This window comes from Chelonoidis abingdonii, chromosome 3, assembly GCF_003597395.2.
Source record: "Chelonoidis abingdonii isolate Lonesome George chromosome 3, CheloAbing_2.0, whole genome shotgun sequence".
Taxonomy (NCBI): domain Eukaryota; kingdom Metazoa; phylum Chordata; order Testudines; family Testudinidae; genus Chelonoidis; species Chelonoidis abingdonii.
Window position 1 is genome coordinate 126,041,928 of NC_133771.1, and position 21,033 is coordinate 126,062,960.

The 21,033-nt window shown below is 43.9% G+C and overlaps 1 protein-coding gene across 3 annotated transcripts in view; it reads left to right on the plus strand.

Annotated features, from left to right (window-relative positions):
* Window positions 1–5,075: 5,075 nt before the first annotated feature.
* Window positions 5,076–21,033, plus strand: part of IGF2R (insulin like growth factor 2 receptor) — a 100,318-nt gene continuing 84,360 nt past the window's right edge. For 2 of the 3 annotated variants that reach the window (XM_075064083.1, XM_075064084.1), the window contains exons 1-2: window positions 5,092–5,317; window positions 13,034–13,167. In XM_075064083.1, the coding sequence (XP_074920184.1) occupies window positions 5,187–5,317; window positions 13,034–13,167 (265 nt within the window). In that variant the 5' untranslated portion in view covers window positions 5,092–5,186. Of the gene's footprint in view, window positions 5,318–13,033; window positions 13,168–21,033 lie in introns of all 3 variants that reach the window. The other variant, XM_032793182.2, reaches the window with a different exon arrangement.

The window sequence follows — 21,033 nt, forward strand, 5'->3', positions numbered from 1 at the left end:
CTGTGTGTGTAAATAAATGGTAGTTTTGTTAGCTGTCTGCTGTCTGGCCTGTTCTGGCTCAAGTTTCTTTCTAAAACGGCTGCCTAATATCATAACAAGTGCGACGAGGGACTGGTCGGTGCGCTCCAGTAACAGAAAGTAGAGTCAGGTAAAAAACACAACAAAAACTGCTTTTTCATGACTGTGAAGTGAAACTAAAATCATTGGCTCTCTGACCAGCCACTGGAACTTTGATGAGATAGGCAGTGGCATGTGTATACTTTGGATTTGAGTTTTGTTTTGCAAATACTAAGAACGAGAAGTGCCAATATTCTTAATGTTGTAGGGCTAACTACTCCCTTGTATGCAAGCTACTACACCTGTTGCCTGAGACTTAATCTTTACGTGATTTGTGAAATCTGCGATCCATTTTTCCCCAAACCATTGTAATTGCTGAAGATTAGGTCCACAAAGAGACCAAAAAGAGATTTGACGTGGTCAATTTTGTAGCAATTTTAAAAGCTAGGCAAGACCAGTGGAATTTAAGAGATTGTTAAACATGCCCTGCGTGGAAGGGTTGTGTTGTGGCCTGTAATGGCTATACGGGGTTCCTACTGACAAGAGGACTCACTTACGTTACCGAAGGCTGTTGATATTGCTTGTCTCATTGGGATGGCTACAGGGAGGCGCAATACTGGTTGTACCCCTTAGGGTTGCCAAGTGTTGTCACAAGAAACCTTACCAACACGTGTCGCCAGGAAGTCAATTAATACGCCTGAATGAGGGTAAGCGGGGTCCAGGCATATCAGAGATTCTGTCGCTGTAAGGCTTGCTGGTGGCACCTTAGATGACTAACAAACTCTCGCTCTCTCTTGTCGGGCGTCATTAAGCTGTTGGTCCAACGGGGACAGCATTGAGTGGTGCCTGTACAAAGAAGAAAAGAAGCCTCCCATTCATTGGATGGTGTCTACTGTGCAGACAAAGATGAACCCTGACTACGGGCGTTAGCAGAGGAGACCAGGATGATTCAAAGTGAAAAACCTCTTGGTAAGACACGGATGAGTGAGCCAAACTGCTGTTATTGTCTTTGGCGCAGTGGGACTTCGACGGGGTTGCTATGTTTAACGTCGCAGGTAACCCGGGTTGGATGACTATACGGTGGAATGACGTGCAGCGGTCCGTGGTCTCCGAAGACTGTGTATTAGAAAGTACGGCTCTCTGGCTTAAGGCAACAACACTTTCTGAAGATTTGTTATAGGAGAAGCTTGTTGCCTGGTTGGGCGGCTTATTATGTTAGGTGATGGTCTTCAATGGGGGAAACCAGGCCGTGGCCTAAATTGCCACTGTTTGTGGGTGAGATGGGATAATACCCAGCGCGTTAATGTCAGGGTTCGGGTCTTGGTTCTCTTAAGCGAGAAGCGATTTCTAGCATGTGCATTTCTAGCAGGCGGGGGTGAGTGACAAGGGAGAAAAATAAACTTGAAGGGGTGTTAGACGGGACTGCTCAAGATAACAGAGACACCTGTCTACCCAGAATTGTATTAAGTGGCACATGTGACTGTTTTTAGTGGAGTGATTGAGGAGTATGAGGGATTCTACCCATCCTGTGCCGTTTGACATTCAATTTGGACAAAGGTTACAGATCCTCCTGCAAGCCTGAATGTGCCATATAGGCATTTCAGGCCAAAGTATGAGAGACCGGTTGCGCCTGTCACCGATGTGAGTCTAATACCAGTTACCCATAGTCATGGGCATCCTATCGTCGCAAGTGAAGAAGATGCTTCTCTTCCAGATTTTGCGGTGATTTTAATCGCTCTCCAGTGTTGTTGTGCATGCGCATACCCGCTTTCCCCCGCATTGTGACTCTTGAGGTCTGGCTGCGAGACAAAAAGTAGTAAGATTGATCGAGTCAAGATATTTATGATGATGTCGTGGAAGTCCCAGAAGCTGTTTGAATTATTGTGACTTCATAAGGGGGGCTTATCGATATTGTGCTTACTGGGGTAACTTCTGCTCCCCGGGGCCCCTTTTTTGGTTTCCCAAGGGTGCTATTGGACCGTCTTGTGTGGATTGTCAGGCGTTCAGTGCTTTCTGGATTGATATCCTGGTCAACTTGGAAGATGAACGAGGATCACTTAAGAATTTAGAGGCTACCTTACAAAGATGGAGCTATGGCTACGAGTTTCGCAAGCAAGTGAATTTTCAAATCCCTCTGTGAATATCTGGACCAATCATTGGATTATGCAGTCTTCTAGGGCCTCTTGCAAAAGTTAGCTCTTGTGGAGGCTTCCCCCACTCGAAATGCACGCCAGATGTTTTTTCGGTTTTTTCTAGGACTACTGCACTATTATGGAAGTTTCATCTTCCAGTTAGTCACATGCTAAACCCACTTTCATGAGCTTCAATGCGGCAAACAAGGGAGCTGGCAGTGGACTGAAACCTGTGATGTGATTTAAAGCTAAGGATTGCACTGGCTAATTCTAAAGTTCTAACGCACTTTGATCATCTTTACCCTCATTGGCTAGCGATTGCATTCCCCTTGGGTGGGGAGCAGTCATGTCACACATTTATGCTCGGGAGAAGAGAGACCAATTGCTTTTGCTTCACGCACTCTTAAGCACAGCAGAAACTACTACGCCCAAACTTCGACGTTGAGCATAGGATTGTTTTTGGGCAATTCGGAAGTGTCGTAACCTTGTTTGGGTTGAAAGTTTCTCTTCCACAGACCATCGACCTTCTGATGTATTTTTGGACCCTTACACAGGATTCCCCATAGCTGCTAGTCTATTGCAACGTTGGGGTTGTTACTTTCAGACACATATGAATTAAATATCGGAAATCACTTCTGCACGGCAATGCAGATGGTCCTCTCAAGGTTGCTTTGCGTTAAAATCAAGATAGTGACCCAAAAGGAATCTTCTACTTTGAAAGGTAGGTACCCATACTGTACTCAGTAAAGGAAGGGAACTCGCGGTTGACCCTATTGTCCCCAGTTAGACCTGGTGATGGCATGGAATTCTTAACAAACCCTCTCGCTCACCGACCTTGTTCCTAACATGTCCAGGAGGACGGGTAGTTGGTATCAATCTTGGTGTTTGTTGTGGGGGAGAGTTGGTCATATTTCACCACCAACTGGAGTCAAGATGTTAGAAAACAGCTACATTCCGTCCTTTGGTTGTTTGGGTGGAATAGTTCACTGAAGGAATGGATGACGCTATTTTTGGTGGCCTGGATTGGGAATGCTATTTGAGAGGAAGCAAAGCTTGTTGTCATGGTTCGCGGTTGTGAGAATGCACCCCATGGGCGCCCCCACTACCACCATGGGACTGCGCGAAAAACCCGTGGGCAAGTTATTCAACACTTGTATTCTGTTCCCTGGTCCCCTTGTAAGAACACTGGTTTCTTGGAAATGGCAGTTAAAGATTGACCATCTAAATGCCGAGATCTCTATAATGCAGTCCATACTGCACGAGAGTACTACAAAACTACGGCGACTCTTTATCGTATCGGTCCGTGCCAGAAACTTAGACTTAGCGACCAACGGACGCAAGTAATCATCTCTCAGAGTTTTCCAAATTTTATCGAAGCTAAACGGGAATACACCACATCACCGTGCGGACCATAACTCTATTCGCTCACCAATGAGATTAGCTGAAAAGATTTGTTGCAGAACAATGAACCGCTTGAAACAGCAAGGGACAGAACACTCCATTCAAAAGTGCCTTGGAACCTTTTACTTCCTAGAACACATCATGTACGACCCCACACATTCCAGCCTTCACAATGAGGGACAACAGGCTAACTGCAACCTTGCGTTGAGAATCTATGCTGAACCTCTACTCGAACCCGACATGGTGCAACATCAGCAACAATATACAAGTTCGACGGGAACCCCAGAGCAAAGAACCACTTAGCCCGTCCCGACAGCCAGTTTTGGCTCGGAATTATATTTCCGACTAAATGGGTCCTGCCACATCATAATCAAGAGGACTGTTCTACCCCAGTCGACTGAGAGATGTTACCTGGCAGTGACTGTATGATTTCAGCTGTTTCTGGTCATGCCAGTTCTCGGACAATCGCGTGGTAGTCTGATTACCTTCTTGGTGCCCCGAATCACAATATTCTGTTTCTGATGTTTTCCTCCTTACTCCGGCGGCTGAGTTACCCCCTTTGCCAGCCTGTATATCACCTCCTCACCTGTTTGTGCTGCAGACCCTGAACCCTTGTACTTTCGGGGTGCAAAACAGGAGGTTCGCCGTATTCACTAGAGGACAGAAGGCCTCTCACGGCCTGGACCTGGCTAGGGGCGGAACCCAGGTTATGGGGGCCAAAATAATCCCAGGTTTTAGCCGGAATGGAGCACTCTACCCTCCCTCTTAGTTCTAGTCGTGGTGTATTTGGGTGTTCTGGGGGAGAATTGTTGTGTTTGGTTGTCATGGTTTTGTTCCTGCAACTGAAGTTAGTAAGTTATTGGAATGTAGCGCTTCGGCGGTTAGAGTTTGAGCTCTGTGGTGCAAAATAATGGATAGTTTTGTTAGCTGCCCTGCTGTTGGCCTCAAGTGACTTCATTCCGCAGCCCGGCTGGCCCAAGGATATAACATCAGTGGGGTGTGTGGGGGGAGGTGGTGCTGGGAGGTGTCAGTGTGTATGTGTTGGGCGTGGTGCCCAGGAGTGTTGAAGGTGCAGGAGGGATGGTGCTGGGGGGGGGAAGGTGTAGGACCCAGATGTCCCGTTTTATAGGGACAGTCCCGATTGGGTTTTCTAATGGGTCTATTACCCCCCACTGCCCGATTTTCCACATTTGCTGTCTGGTCACCCTACGAGGGAAGGGGTGAGTACCGGGCCGGGTTTTGTCGAGTGCGGGGGGGTGGTGGCCGGAACAGGTTCAGGGGGCTTGCGGGGGGTGCTCTGGGGGAGAGTTGTCACTGGGCGAACGTGGCCTGGCTGCCTGTGAGGGATCTCGGGGCGAGGGGGGGGAAGCTGGTGAGTAGGGGCGGGGTCAGACACAACCCCCTCACGCCCCCCTTCGCCGGGCACCAGCGCCGCCCCGGCAGAGCCTGTCATTCACATGACTGGTCACATGACCCGGGAGTCACATGAGCGGCCGGGGGTGGGGATCACATGACCCCCCCTTCCTCTCTATCATGTCCCAGGGGCAGCGGTGCCCGCTAGTTCCGGCTCCGCTCTGAGGTCTCCGTGCTGCACCCATGAGACGCGCCGCCCGCAGCTCGGGGTGGCTCCCGGCGCCCCGCCTCCCGGCCTGGCCGCTCCTGCTCCTGCTCGCGGGGCTGCGGGGAGGCGGCGAGGCCCAGAGCCTGGACTTGGATCCTCTGTGCAGGTGGGTTCCCTCCGCCGGAGCTGCCGCTCAGGGAGGGGCTGGAGCCCCCAGCCAGGCCCGTGGCGTTAAAGGGAGAGTCCCTGTAGAGACCCCTGCCCCCCCATCCCTCACTGAGCTGCAGATGCCTCTAAAAATGTGGCAGCGGACTGGGGGGCGAACGGGTGCCCGGAGCTGCTGGCTCCCTGCCTGTCAGATGAGGTCCTTGCCTCTCATGCTCGGTTATTTGTGTGCCAGGCCACCTGCACCATTTGTGGTGTTGTGGCCAAACTCTTCCTTGTGCAATTGCCTTTTGCTTCCTTAGGCCCAGTTCCCAGGGGCCCATGGCCTTTATTGGCTTCACCGTCTGCCTTGTGTTGTGCCATGAAACAGCCCTGCGTTTCAGCTGCAGTAGCTGCGTGATGGGGGGGCTTGACCCTTATATGCAGTTTGTGACTCTGCTAGTAGAGTGCTTTGGGATCCTCCCTAATTGGTTTCTAAGGAGACTGCCGCTATGGTATATGCCTGTGGAGAAAGAGTGGGTAATGTTTGAGGCTGCAGGATGCTTGGTCTCCTTTTATTACCCTTTGTTTGTGTCGTGTTGAAGTAGGTAAAGGGGGATGTGCCCAGGTCACTAAGTGACTTAAGCTCCTAAGTCCCATTTTCAAAAGTAACTTGGGCACTTGAAATTTTCACCCAAATTGTTAGGGTTTGTGTCCTCTCAGAGGAGAACCTTAAATATGAGTAGTTAGCTCTGCTTTTGTGTCGGTGATCCCTTTGTGCTTATTAAGTTTGATTTTGTACTGATATATTTGATTAGTTTTCCTCCTCCAGTGTCTGGGCCATGGACTGGCTGCTGCCCTCTTCCCTGGAGGAGACTGCTTTCTACTAGTGTCAAATATATCTAAAGTCATTTAAGTGTGCTTGGAACGTTTGGGATCAAAGGAACCGTGTTAATATAATATATGACTTCTGCATGCATAAATTGTCTCTGAGTCAACTCAAGCAAGTTGTTCCAGTTGCCAGTTTCAGTGGGTGTCAGGCTAAACAAGGGTGAGAAAAAATAAAACTTACACTGCCTGTAGCTTAGTGTGTAGCAGCTGCTTGTGAGCTAGCTTTTTTCTCCTCTGGGTTAGAAATTCAGAAGTTAAAATTTATAGGTGTCTTTGAGTCACAAATGCTTTCCAGGTAGCAGGAATGCTGGAACTAGGAGCACTGGGAGTATGGCAGCACCCTTTGGTTTGAAGTAGGCATTTGTTCTGATATTGAGACATAATAAACACAGAACCCACTACTGGACGTGCTTCTGGAGTAAGTCTTTAGAGCCTTAAAGTGTGATTCTACTCCATCCAGTTTATAAATATTATTGGCATTTAACTTTTTTTAGTACTGATGAATTCTATGGCTTAATATAAGAGTTGCACAAAAAATAACTGTAAGAGTGAATTAAAATATGTTGTAGCTATGATTCTTTTAAGATGGTCAGCAAGTACACAAACTCTGCACAAGCTTACCTACTATGGGCATGTATACAATGGATTTCTCCTTCTCAGGTGATTACTATATGTGTTCAAAGGTGCTATGGGCCTTGCTTCTGCTCTAGTCAGTAATACATCTTATTAGATTATTTTCTTGCATTACTGTAGTTTCCAGGGTCCTCAATCATAACAGGAGTTTGAGTCACACTAGGTACTGTACGAAGACATAACACAGACAAGCCCTGCTCCAAAGAGCTTACAGTCTAACTACAAAAGTACCTTTTCAAAGCTATATTTCTAGGAGGAATATAGTCCAGGATTGCTTGGTTTTCATGTTATTTCAGCTCTGAATAATTCAACTACCATCACTCGCAAAACAGAACACTCAGAAAATGAATACACATCATTCTCTCAAAGCACACATGCACATCTTTGTTTATGTAAGATCTCCAGTGAAAGCTAAATGTTTTCTTCAGCATTGGAGGAATTATCCAGTGCTCCTGTCTTGCCCATTAGGCTTGCAGCTCTATTGGCAGGAGCAAGGTCCAGCTGGCCCTACGTGCACCTGGCACCAGTGGAAACGGCAGGAGATGCTAAGAACTTTTAAAGGGTCTGGGGCCCTGCTGCTCCAGCCACTTTCCTGCTTCTTCCCAGTGGGACTTTGGGTCACTTTTTTTCATTTTTCAGATTCTTTCAATTTTTAAAAGGTGACAGTGAGGCCATGACTCCTCCCTTAAGTCAATAACTACCACCACGAACAAGGCCACCTCTGGGCTCTATCCTTATATAAGAAAGGAGCCTCTGGCCCTAGCTCTGCTCCTCCAGGCTACTCTGCCATCTGCTGGTGAGAGAGCCACATTTCAGCTCTTACTTTAGTCTTGTCTGAGTGTACTAGTCTCTTCATCACTCTTCTGCACCTCCCTCTCAAATCAGGTAAGAGCAACAGGGGTGTCATGACAACAGACTGATTATTTAAAGGCAACTGATTGTAAGATCCCGCTGACACTTCCTCTTACTGGGCTCAGTCCTACTTATTATTGTCATTTATTACGGTTTCCATTGCTGTTATGCCATAATTCTTCCAGAGCACCCTCTATTCCAAGAACACACTGCTCCAGTCTGCCCATTCCCAGGACTCAGCTACGTTAGAGCTCCAAACGATATTCAACAGAACAGCCTTTCACATGGCATCTTGGAAATCAGACCATCATTCCTCCACTTGGGACATCTCTTGGCAACATCTGCTACTTCTCCTATCACAGTTTGAATTGGGAGGAGCTGTCCAAGGAAACAAAAGCAGAAATAAGAAACCAGATTCTAGACATTTTCATATCTTATGTTTCCTTTTTTCTCAGAATATCAACATGCTCATCACAAAAGTATTGACTTTCCTTGTGTATATAGCTTACTCTTATCCAATAATCTGAAGTGGCTGGGTGATAAATCATATATAATTTTTGTTGTTGCAACTTAACAGTTATGAAAATCTTGCTGTGGTAACTTGCAGTGAAAAATAGCATCTAACTGTGTAAGTTCAATTTAGTTCTGTCTCAATTATTATATATGCTGTGGAAAAACTACTAGTACAATACTAATGCTACAAACATAACCTGTAAATGTCTCGATTGCTAACTGATCCCATGATAAGGGCCTGGGTATAGCAGGTCTCAGTCAGTTTCCCTTTTGGCCAGTCTATTTTGCTGGAACACTGGAACTGTCTCCTTCTCACTGGTCTTATCACACCCTGTTCAGTGTTCAAAGCTGGGCAAACTAGAAGGAAAATTTTCAAGGTAGAAAAGTAGTGTATAGGACAGCCTGCCTCCAAGTCTTCATAGGCATCACAAACATGCACTTTGAAGTTCTCTGCTTGTTCCTGGTGCTCTGTTGATTAGGTTGCTTGTGGAATCTAGGAGTGAAGGGAAGCTTCTTATGGAGAAACAGTCTTCCTTTCTAAATCATGTTCTCTGGCTTTATAAAATTAATTTCGTGATTTCCACTTGCTGTTTTTCTTCACATGTTTAGCCATAACTGTGCGAGGTAAAAAATCTTGCTTTCAGAGAGTGTCCCTTTAAGCCAGTCAGCTTAAATCTGCATGATTGTCACAAACTTACCAGTTAAACTGTTGAGGCTACTATAATTCGGACAAGTAGAGGAAAGAGAGTCTCTCCATACCTTCAGTTTATCTTGTGTATCTGATAGCACTCTGGATACAGTTCAAACTCTTCCCCAGTTTGCATCTTTCACACAGCAACAGAGGAGAGACAAATCCTTTTTAAGGAAAACTATTGTGAAGTTACAAAAAATAACCTGGGGACAGATTTAGTATTGAAAACTACTTCTAAGTCATGTCTACAAAATTATTGAATTTCAAAATGATGTTTCTATACAACAAATATTTTCAGGGCGATCTTGAAGGAAAACTATCCCTCCCTCTTTCCCCGCCCCTCCCCCCATTGCAGAACAGCTTCTTCCTGGACTTTTAAAATTGTTTCTGCACTGTTCTAGCCCCTTTCCACCTTTATATTTTCCCCTCTGCCTTCCTCCTTTCTGATGGACCTTGTCTAGACAAAACGAATGTGGCTTGATGAAGAGCAAGTGGCTTCTTCTGCAGCCGTAGGATGAGTCATGTAGTTTTTCATATGCTAGCTCAACCAGTATTGTGTTAACGTGCAGAGGTGTTGCTGGGCAGCTGCTCTTGCGTATATTTAAAATAAACCTCAGGCAAAGATTCACTAAGAGCAAAAGTTGTAAACCCATTGCAATGTCACTAGCTTTAGAGGGGGGGAAAAATTAGTAGAATATTAATAGAATGTTGCAGTGTTTCAAATACTTGTAGTTTTGTTTTAAAGTTAGGAAATGCAAAAGTGTTTCAGCTTAACTCCATTTCCAACAACCTTATCTCTCTCCTCATCTCATTGCCCAGGCGCTTCCAATCATAACTCTATACTATTCTTTCAACCTCCTAATCACAGTACAGTGTACCATAATTGACATCATGATGTGTGTCAGGGCCACTCCCAACATGTGTGCCACTGACAGAACCAGAGAATGGCCTCCAGTTCACCCTCTTTTGAGGAGGTGCATGCTGGGAATGAGGAAACCTGATGTTCCTGGCTCTTTCACAACTGTGCCTTGTGACCTTGGGCAAATTCAGATAAATTAGCAGGTTTCTAAAGTGTGCTGAAATATTTAAGTAGGAGGTGCCACATGAGTGCAAGATATTATTCTACATATGCAAACCAGACTGATCCAAATCCCATCTTGCTATGTTAATAACATGCTTCCCTCATATCAGATCCCTTTTTACTGTTGCTTTAACCCTTTTCTGTTTGCAGTGATTGAGCGTCATTCAGCTGCAGGCACTTTTTAAAATTGGTTCATCCTTGTAATTGGCTTGCATGTATTCTGCTCCATAAGCCAGTGGATGTGTCACAAGACATATGTAGCCCCAAGTGAAATGTCAAACCGTAGGGGTGAGGGTTAAGATTTCCTGGCCAAATCAGTAAGTTATATAGCTTTGACATGCGACATAGCTTCTGGATTTGTCATAAGAACATACTTACCATCAATGTTTGTTTGTTTGAACAAAGTGACTGGCATACAAGAGCAGAGGGTGAAATTGATTGGGGTACATTAACTGCATTCTTTCCAGTGTGGCTTTTTAAAATGTGACCGTAACATTGTATTTTGTGCTGTTCAGATTTTTATGCTTCTTGGAAGGCTTTGGCTAGATGTAGAGATCAATTTTTGTTGCTCTTAGAGATGTTTGTATCATAAATACAAATCAAAGGTTTTTGTCAGGGATGGTTCATCTTTAAGTTTTTCAATTTAAAGATAACTTTTTAAAAAGTTTTAAAAAAAACCTGATTCTTGTAAGACATGTTAAACAACTGAATGGGTTCTTCACAAACCATGAAAACAAAACTTCAGTCTTATGATCTTCGCTGTTGACTACATAGACACTTGTGGATTAACTTTACAATTCTTTTTAAAGCTTACTAATGTGGAACTCTTGCAGAATTTTGAGCACATAGAGAATAGAGCCTCATGATCACATCAAAAAGGAGAGGCTGGTGTGGTTTGGTATCTAGCAAGGCAATGAATACCACTTGTGATGGGCCTCTACAATTGCATGGGAGTAGATGTGTGTCTGATTTTCCAGTAGTCATCTGTTACCACTGAGCTGTAGAGAACCAGTAGGTCATGTTATTCAGAGCAAACTCACACAGAATATTAACCAGCTAGGTTCCTTCTGCTTTATCAGAACTGGTGACTGGCATTTTCAAGCTTCATTATTAAGTGGCTTACTGCCTAAACTTGAGAAGACAGATCCTGCACTGATTTTCACCTTCTTCTAATCCCACTGGTCCACCTGTTGACATGGCACTGTCTATACCAGGGGTTAGGTTGGTATAACTACATGGCTCAGGGGTGTGGGTTTTTCACACCCCTGAGTGACATAGATATACCGATGCAAGTTTGTAGTGTAAACCTGGCATATAAAGAGTGTGCTCTCCTCCTGCTTAACTCAGGATTAGTGACTTTCTGTCAATGCATGTTACTTGCTGTATGAAAATCTTGACACATGGAATAATTTAATAGACTGATAAGTCTTGGCTTAGGATGTCAGTTTCAAATGTAACTGGAAATTAGGTGTACATATTTGTTTAATAAATGTATTAAATTTAACTTAGAAATCTGATTTAAATGACCTTTTTTGGGGAAAAATCATTGATTTTTTTAATCTACACTAGGTGAGAATGATACAATTTTGTAAACACACATTTTTGATTTCAGTGGAACTGCATTTTCTGATGGAAAACTGTTCTAAGTTTTTTTTGTTGTTGTTGTTGTTGTTGTTCCCCCTCCCCACCCCAACCAGCTATAGTCTTTTCTTTTCCTGCCCTCATGGTAACTGAGGGTTAAGTCAATTTCTTCAGGGTTTTTTTTACTACCACTTCACTCGTTTTACTTAGTTTTGCTCTGGCATTGTCTAACTCCTTTCCCTTCCTCCATTGCTTGTATTTTTACATTAACTTCTATTCTTTGGTGCTTTTGCTTGGAGCTCTTTCTCCACCTCAGTGATAACTAATTTGTGAAATGTACCTCTATGTAGGGGCTAAAGATTAGACTGTATAGAAGAAAGGGGAGATGCCTGTGGAGTAGCTATTGATTCCTTTTACCCCTCTTCCATTGGTTTGCTAATGACACCAACTTTTGCTACCTGGTATTTAGTAACTAAAAAGTGATCTACAGTACGACTTGGAGGGAAGAAAACGGGTCACGTTTGGAAAGTTGTTTAACACTCTTGAGTTTGCAGATGGCACTGATGCCTCTACACCAACCTATAACCTTTTTTTTCAAGCAACAGTAGAGTGAAATTAAGAAAACTGGTCAACTTCTTTCCAGCTGTACAGACCTTGTGGGCAGTGGTGAAACTGACACACAGCTTGCCAAGTTTCTTTGTGTTGCTGCCTCTCGGGAAAGCGAGAACTCAGGGCCTGTCTATATAGCAAGCTAGTGCACTGCAAGCTAGATCTAAATCTAGAGTGCTTCTCCATGCCATGCCCTAACAGTCTGTGGAGGCTGCTGTGGTGCACTGAAAATTCCCTAGTAAACTTTGACCTGCTGTTTCAAACAGTAATGCAACCAGGCCCTGAAGATCTCCATAGACAAAGATGACTCGGAAACGAGCCTGAGATTGGGACAGAGTAGCAGAACTGCTCCTCTTCTCTCTTCTTGGTATCAACAGTCAGCCTGCAGTCATCATTTTGAAACTTCTCTAAGGTGCCACAAGTACTCCCGTTCTTTTTGCAGATACAGACTAACACAGCTGCTACTCTGAAACCTGTCATTTTTCTAGGTCACATCTGAATTATCTCTGTCAATACCTCTATAGTATTGAGTGGCCAGATTTTTAAAGGAATATTCACAAGAGCTCTGTACAGGTGGGTCTCTGTTATCATGTAGACAGCTGCTGAGTTGGAAGCATATTCAGTCAGTGGTAAAGTGGCTAAACTTCTTCCCGTGTGTGTGTGTTTTACCCTCTCTCCCAGCCCATTCACCTAAATAACATGAAAGAATTATTGTACTGCATCAGAGACAAACTTCAGAATTGGGATTCCAATGTTATGGAGATTGTGGCATTATTTTCTGCTTAGCGTTGGTTAGATCTGATATTTCATGGATGGGTTTTTGGGCTTGCGTAAATGGTTGTGAAGGTATGTATTAACTTACAGGCTATCTTTTGTTTTTCTTTCAGTTATACATGGGAAGCAATTGATGTAGATAAACATGTGCGTTATAAAATAAATCCCTGTGGTGGCATTGAAGACTGTGATGGATCAAGTGCAATCTGTGCATATGACCTGAATAAAAAGGTCTATCTGTCAGTAGGTAAGTTAATGTTTTGTTTCTTACTGCATCAGCATTCCAAAATACAGAGAACTTCTGGCATGTGTGCTGTAGCTTCTCTCCAGGTTTCCTAATGTATGTTAGCCATAACAATGTTTCTTAAATTACAGGATAAAATTTTAATCTAAGATTTCTACCCTGCCTACTAAATTCTTTTTCTTATGCTTGTTAATTTTTAGCCAGCTTACAAAAGTTTGTAGCAGCTACTCATAGCTTCCAAGGTCAGAAAGGATCCCTGTCATCTAGTCTGTCCTCCTGTATGATACAGGTTGTAGAACTTTTTTTTTTTTTCTAAAATTTTGGCGCTATACAAGAGTCAACAGGACATAAGGACCTCCTCAAGAACTCAATGGGACTATGGAAGACACACTGAGAAGCAACTCAAGCAGCTGCACATGGATCAAGTGGCGGGTATACCAGGTGATGCACTGTCCTGCTGCTGTTCTGCAGAGGCTTAACCCCTAGCCGAATCATCACAAGGACTGATACGGGTACAGGTTCAGGAGTGGAACTACCATCACCACCTCTCTACATGCGATGACCATTCAGCGTATGCTAAGAATGAACGAGACATCGACAGCGAACACCTGACGCGGATCTACAGTGGGATATCGGATGTCATTCGGACTGGAGAAGTTGGCGGATGGTAGTGAAGAGAGGGAAGGTAGTCAAGGACTGATGGGGTGACTACAGCGGGCCAATAGCAGACATACAGACCAGCTACAAGACCTGGCGTCCACGTCACATGGAACCATGAATGAGGAGCAGGAAGACCACATCCAAGTATCACCAAGGATAAGACAGGTCTGAAGAGCAGCTCAGTGGAAGAACAAGATCCATGCCATCAACAGATACCCTACGGTAGTGACTGGCCAATCAGCAGCCCCATGTCTCTTTGAAGACCCGGAGCTCCTCACAATGCATGGAGGTTTCACCCAAGTCCAACACCCAGAGACTGTATACAGCTGGAAAGAAGGCTGGGCGGTGTTGTGTGAGCGTCAAGCACTGCCTGGACGAAACCAAAATACCAGAGTACATCAGTAAGATGGCCCCAAAGATGAGCTGCTGAGAAGAAGTACCTGAGGTAGCAGCAGACATGGAGGAAGCCAAAGAATGCCATGGCAAACAAGACCTGACATGGGATGTACCGACTCGACAGATAGCTGAGTGGCTTGACATGGGAATCCTACCAGTGGCTGAAAGGCTGGAGAACAAACGACTGAGGCACTGAATCATACAGCACAGGAACAGGCCTGAGCACCAGATCCAATTGAACAGGGTTACCACGTAGAGAAGGACCCAAGGTCAACTGTGCAGAGGAGGCTCAGAGACAGTCCAAACACAAGCTGCGGTGTAAGATGCAGGCAAGACAGCCATACACTGACGCGCAACACAAGGTGCTGCGTGTGGTACAGGAACATGTCTGCACAGCAATGGGCTAGACCTCCCAAGACAGAAGGGAGATTCCAAAAGGTTGTGGAGAATAACAGGGCTAAGATTCTGTGGGATTCAGATCAACGGACAGCAGGTACCTGCAATCCAACGAATATCGTGGTAAATGAAGACAAGGAAGCAAAGAAAAAGAAAAAAACAGCGGTGTTGATAGATATAGCAGTGCCAAGTGACAGCAACATCAGAAAGAAGGATATGAGAAGTGGAGAAGTACCAGGGCCTGAAAGAGGAACTAGAGAGGATGTGGAGGAAGGCCAAAGTGTCCCCAGTGTGATAGGAGCACCACAGGCTGTGACTCTAGGGGTGAGTGGCTCCAACAGATCCCAGGAACAACATCAGAGCTCTTCACAGAAGAGTGGCAACAGATCCCAAGAACAACATCAGAGCTTCTCTGTCCAGAAGAGTGGCAAGTGGCAGTGCTAGGAACAGCTAAGATACTGCGCAGAACCCTCAAACTCCCAGGCCTCTGGTAGAGGACCTGAGGTTGAGGAAGACACATACCACCCATAGGGGTGAGAGGGGAATTTTTTTATATATAAAAATAAAAAAAATTGAAATCCAATCATAGTCTCTTAAAATCCTCCTCTAAACAGGAGTGGTAACAGTATGTATTACACTGTAATTGTTAATATATCTATGTACTTATAGCACAATGTACATTGCATACATGCTTGTTGTTTTGAAGTATGGTTTTTATGTAGAAAACTAATGCTGGGATTAGATCTATCAAAAATACCTCACTGGAGAAATGTCCTTTATTATAGGCCCATAGGTAACTATGTCCCACGCAAACATGGTGTCTCCTCACTACTTTTATTGCTGAAAATTATTTACTGTGGGATTACTACTTCACAGTAATCCCTCCCTCCCTTGGCTCCCTTATTTGATTCTTTGTTACACATTGGGTAGTGATGGTGATCTGATTATTTCTCATTTATATTTGTCATCACTGTGCATTTGATTTGATCTTGGGAAATTGACAGATCTGTTTGGTGCAGTGTGTTTGTCCCTTTTAAAAACTGTTGAGGGTGATGAGAATGATGGGATGGATGATGGTTTTATAAAACTTAAAGTTGTTAAAGTCCCATATTTGGGCCTTAGCAGATCTAAGCATGAACTGCCATCTGCACGTGTAAAAAAACAAAGCAAAACTGTGTGCTTCTGACTACTCTATTCTCAAGAGTTCAGTGGCTACGCCTTTTCTTCAGGGTTTTAGTTCTTTAACTGATGACAGACTTGTATGTAATTATTTGTAACACATTTTTCCAAGATCTTTAAAATAAGATAAAGAATATCCAGCTTTTTAAAAAAAAAAAAAAAAATCTTGCATGCATCTTTTCAGACTACTTAGTAACTGCAAAACTTACGTCTAAATTAGGCTACATATAGCCAGCCTGTCTGCCTGCTTCAGTGCATGGAAGGGTTCTTGGAGAAGTGATAAATCTTCAGTAGAACAATTGCTGGGCTTGGCCTACTGGACCAGAGAGCTCAGTTAGATTCAAGATTTAATCTCCATGGGGTAGGGGAGAATACATAAACTGCAAACACACTTACATTTTCGAAAGTGTTTTAGTGGTGAGCTTTTTTTTTTTTTTAAGTGACCAGTTTGTCCTACCGTAAAGGATCCAGCTTTCAGATGGAAATTCTAGGCCTTAATTCATGATTTTGTGTCTGTGCATAAAATGCAAACACCATCTGAAATGTCCAGATCTCTGGAATGGCTGTTTGTACATGGCTTACCATAAATTGCCAGTAGTCAAGGAATACAATAATTTTTTGACTCCATACAGATTCAGATCTGCTTTATCTGAACACTTTGTATTACTGTAATATCCCATGTAATCTGATAGCAACTGAATTTTGTATAAAGCCCAGGCAGCAGGCCAGATAAATTTGTCCTACAGATGTGTCAAAATTTCGCACTTGGGGGAGGATCTCAAAAATGGGCAGTGTCTGACCCTCAGTTCTAACACCTTTCCCTCTTACAATGAAGAATTGCTTTTTAGTAGTAAGACTGCTGTGCAGAATTTGTTAAAAGGGACTTGAGTCCCTGCCCTTTATATTCCTACTGGTGAAGCCCAGGTTCTAGAGACATAACTACTAAAAGTCTGACAAGCATTTAACTTCTTGTAAAGGGTTTAGGAAGGATACCATCTGGATCTTGACAAATGACACTAATATCCCACTTGACGCAAAGCTTCAAGTGTCTTTTTCATTGACTTGAGGTTAGCGTGGCAAAGGAATTACACAACAAGTTGAACCAATTAAAAATTCCCCCTTAAAGCCTTGTTTATGTAATTCTGAACTATATCTTTTAAAACATCACTTTATGACTAAGGTGTAAATGTTGTAATTCAAGTAATGCAGTTAAAAAACCCTCCATATGCAAAATCAAGGTTGCCTAGTTGAAAATCCAAGGAATGCAGAAGCAAAGGTTTCATTGTCAATACTAATTTGACCAAGTTCCACATGGCTAATAGTTTTATTCCTCTTCTATTGTGTGGCTTAAGGTAATTTGTCAAAGGCACGCAATAAAAAACAGAGGATGTGCCATGTGGTTGAGTAAAGGAACTTGAACTTCTGAATTTCCTGACTAGTTGTGACTCTTTTTTAACAGTGTATTAAGAAAAATGTCAAGCTAACAAGTTATTTTGCCTCTACTATGACTTGTTTAAAAACAAATGGTGCCTATAAGTGTTTGGAAACAAAATACAGATTTTGTTTCATTGCGTGTCTGAACCCCACTCCTAGTTGGGTTAAACGGGACTTAAGTAAAAATGTGATTCATCAGGGTGTTTAAACCATGTGCCTAACTTTAAGCTTGTGAGTAGACCTATTTCAGCAGGAATACTCACATGCTTAAAGTTACTTTTATGATTTAAGTACCTTGTTGAATCAGAGCCAGAATTCTGCTACACAAGTTCTGCAAAATGAAAAGCTTTGTATAGTGTTCATCAAATCACTTTTGTATAGTGATCAGTTAGAATAGATACACAGAAAGAGAGCTTTGAAAGCGAATTGTTCCTTTCAGTTAATCGATAGCTATCGTCTCTATTGCACAGGCCCAGGACTAGGTCTATCTGTGGATTCTAATTTCAGTAAATAATTTTTTTAATGTATTGCATGGTTTTAATTTGACTTTGATCAGATGCTTGCAAAGTTATAGGTTGCATATACAATCCTTGAATTCCAGAAACCTTGAAAATCTTATTCTTGGTTTTGTGAGTACCATATGCTTACACATTCAGCAGTAACATACAAATTAGTTGGAGTAGCATTAGAAGTCGGTCGGCTTTCAGTGAATAAAAAGGAAGAAATCAGGTAAGGCTGAAACTTCTTCATAATTTGGCCTGCTTGACCTGAGTGCTCAAACACGCTCTGTGTGTGCATTGTTTGAGCACCAGGGCTGTTCAGTGCTAGCCAGGTGCAGTGGGAGGATTGAAGACAGTTTCAGCCTTAATTCTGAACTTTTCTCTCATGGTGGGTTTCAAGCAGAATATTAATATTAAACTGGGGTTTCTTCTACAGAACATAAAAGGAAAAATGTGCAATGGGATATTGGGCATGTTTTGTATCAATATGTAGACATGACTAGTCTACTAAATTGCGCTAAGTATACAATAGAGGGGTACAATTTATCCAAATAAAGTAGGTGCCTATCCTGGAAGGCTACTACTCTAAGGGCATGAGCTATGCACAGCACAGTTTAATGAGACCCTAATAGGGCTCTGTTCTTCTAGAGGAGATGCATATATGAACCTAGGGAGAAATTTGGGTGTTCTTTTGAGTAGATGGGGGGAGGGGAAGGGGAGGAGGAGTTTGTGTCCACTAATGAGGATCCTGTTGAAGGCATGTATGTGATCTCCCCCCCCCCCCCTTAATTGTGGGTAAAGTTGACTGAAGTTTGCAGTGTGAGGAAAAGGAAGGTGCATAGGAGGCACATGGAGATGATATAAGCTGATGTGGAGTTGTGCCAAGGTTTTAAGCTGAGGAAAAGCTACTAAGGATATTAACTTCTGTATTATGTATAGACTCTTGGGAAATGGCACACAAGAAGGAAATACAAGACACTAACTCTAGCACAGGATTTCTCAACCTGTGGGTTGGGTCCCAGAGTTGGGTCACCAGAATGTTTAAGGGTTGTGTGGTAGCTCCTGTCCCACAGAGCTGGTTGAGCTTCCTGCTCCAGGCACTGTAATCTCTGGGGTCCCAGCACCACTCAGGTTTGGCCCAGCCATCCTGATGACTGGAGTCTGGGTAGGCCAAATTTGAGTAAATGGCACTGCAGTCTCATGAGCCAGGTCACAACTCCACGTCCACAGATTTGGCCCGATAAAGGGGGTGGGGCAAACCTGACAGGTGCTGCAACCCCAGAGGTAGCTATGTCCTAAGCAGAGAGCCAGGCCCAGCCCAGCCAGCCCCATAACACAGGAGCCGCTACCGTGGGGTGAGTGCCTGGCAGGATCTGACCGAAACAACCTCAGGGCAGGGCTGTAGCAAGGCAGGGTGAGAAGGGTAGCTGCCCAGGGTGCAAAGTATGGGGGTGGCTTGGGACAGCAGGGCTCAAGAGGGAGTGCCACCTTCTGATTGATTTCAGCAGGCCATCCAGCCTGTTGGAGTCGGGGGAGTGCAACCAAAAAAATCTGTGTGAGAGAGGGGGGACATTCCCCCACATTCCCCCCCCCCCCCAGATACATTACCTCTGGTAGGGGTACAAATGTTTGCTCACCCCAACTGCTAAAATGCCTGATTATAACTCTTCCCCAGAACCTCCACCCCTAGACTATTTACTGTGTCACAGCAGGCCATAAACCAGGGGTAGTTCATTATTATTATTATTATTTATTTATTAATTTTGTCAAAATCCAAATGTCTTAGTCAAGGTCCAGACTCTGGGGTGGACGGAGTGGGGGGTGTCAGGGTCCATTCAAAAGCATCTGGCATTCTGGATTTGGCCTGCATCTGACTGCCCCTGCTGTAAACATTGACAAAAAGGGTGAGGACCACTGTTCTAGTATATAGATGACTTCTTGAGGAAAATTGGTTTAATCTATATATTTAGGGCTAGTCTACACTAGAATTGCCACAGCGGTGCAGCTGTACCAATGTAGCTGCACCTCTGTAGTTCTGCTAGTGCAGATGCCGCATGCTGACAGAGGTCTCTTGCATCAGCAAGCATCATTATTCCACCTTCCCAAGCGGCAGTAGCTTTTCCTGCTGACTTAGTGCTATCCACATCGATGCTTAGATTGGTGTAACTTACGTCATGCAGGGTGATGGCTTTTCCTCGCCCCGTAGTGACATCAATTTTATGCTGAAGTAAGCGCTACTGTGTGCAAGCCTATATTCCTGAATTAAAATGAATTTGCATCCAAACCCATTTTGGGATTTAAGTGAAAACAAACATAAGGAGGTCGTGAAACCTTATGACAACTGTTAGCCTGAGAAGTAGGTATAGTAGCCAGGGTAAGGAAATACTGTATTGCCACATCTCACTAGCAAGTCAAAAGAATGAAATATATGTAACTTTTTCCTTTCAAACTGTATTAATTTATTTGTTTATGCATTGTCTTGCTACATTATCCTTTCTTCCTGACTTCACTTTTGGTACATGGGGCCACAACTGTAGTACCCCAACCCACTCAGCAATATCGTCAATCTATCCAATCACACACTCAGGACAGAGTTTTTCTTCTGGGCTATCTCGAGGACTCTCTGCCCTGCCACCCCCACCAATATGATACAGTTCTGCGGCAATCTGGAAGCCTACTTTTGCCGTCTCCGACTCAAAGAATACTTTCAGGACAACATTGAACAGTGCACTGATACACAGGTACCCTCCCACCAGCAGCACAAGAAGAACAACTCCACATGGACTCCTCCTGAGGGTTGAAATGACAGTCTGGACCTATATATTGAATGCTTCCGCCGATGTGCACAGGCAGAAATTGTGGAAGAACATCGAGTCAAGGAATACAATAATTTTTTGACTCCATACAGATTCAGATCTGCTTTATCTGAACACTTTGTATTACTGTAATATCCCATGTAATCTGATAGCAACTGAATTTTGTATAAAGCCCAGGCAGCAGGCCAGATAAATTTGTCCTACAGATGTGTCAAAATTTCGCACTTGGGGGAGGATCTCAAAAATGGGCAGTGTCTGACCCTCAGTTCTAACACCTTTCCCTCTTACAATGAAGAATTGCTTTTTAGTAGTAAGACTGCTGTGCAGAATTTGTTAAAAGGGACTTGAGTCCCTGCCCTTTATATTCCTACTGGTGAAGCCCAGGTTCTAGAGACATAACTACTAAAAGTCTGACAAGCATTTAACTTCTTGTAAAGGGTTTAGGAAGGATACCATCTGGATCTTGACAAATGACACTAATATCCCAC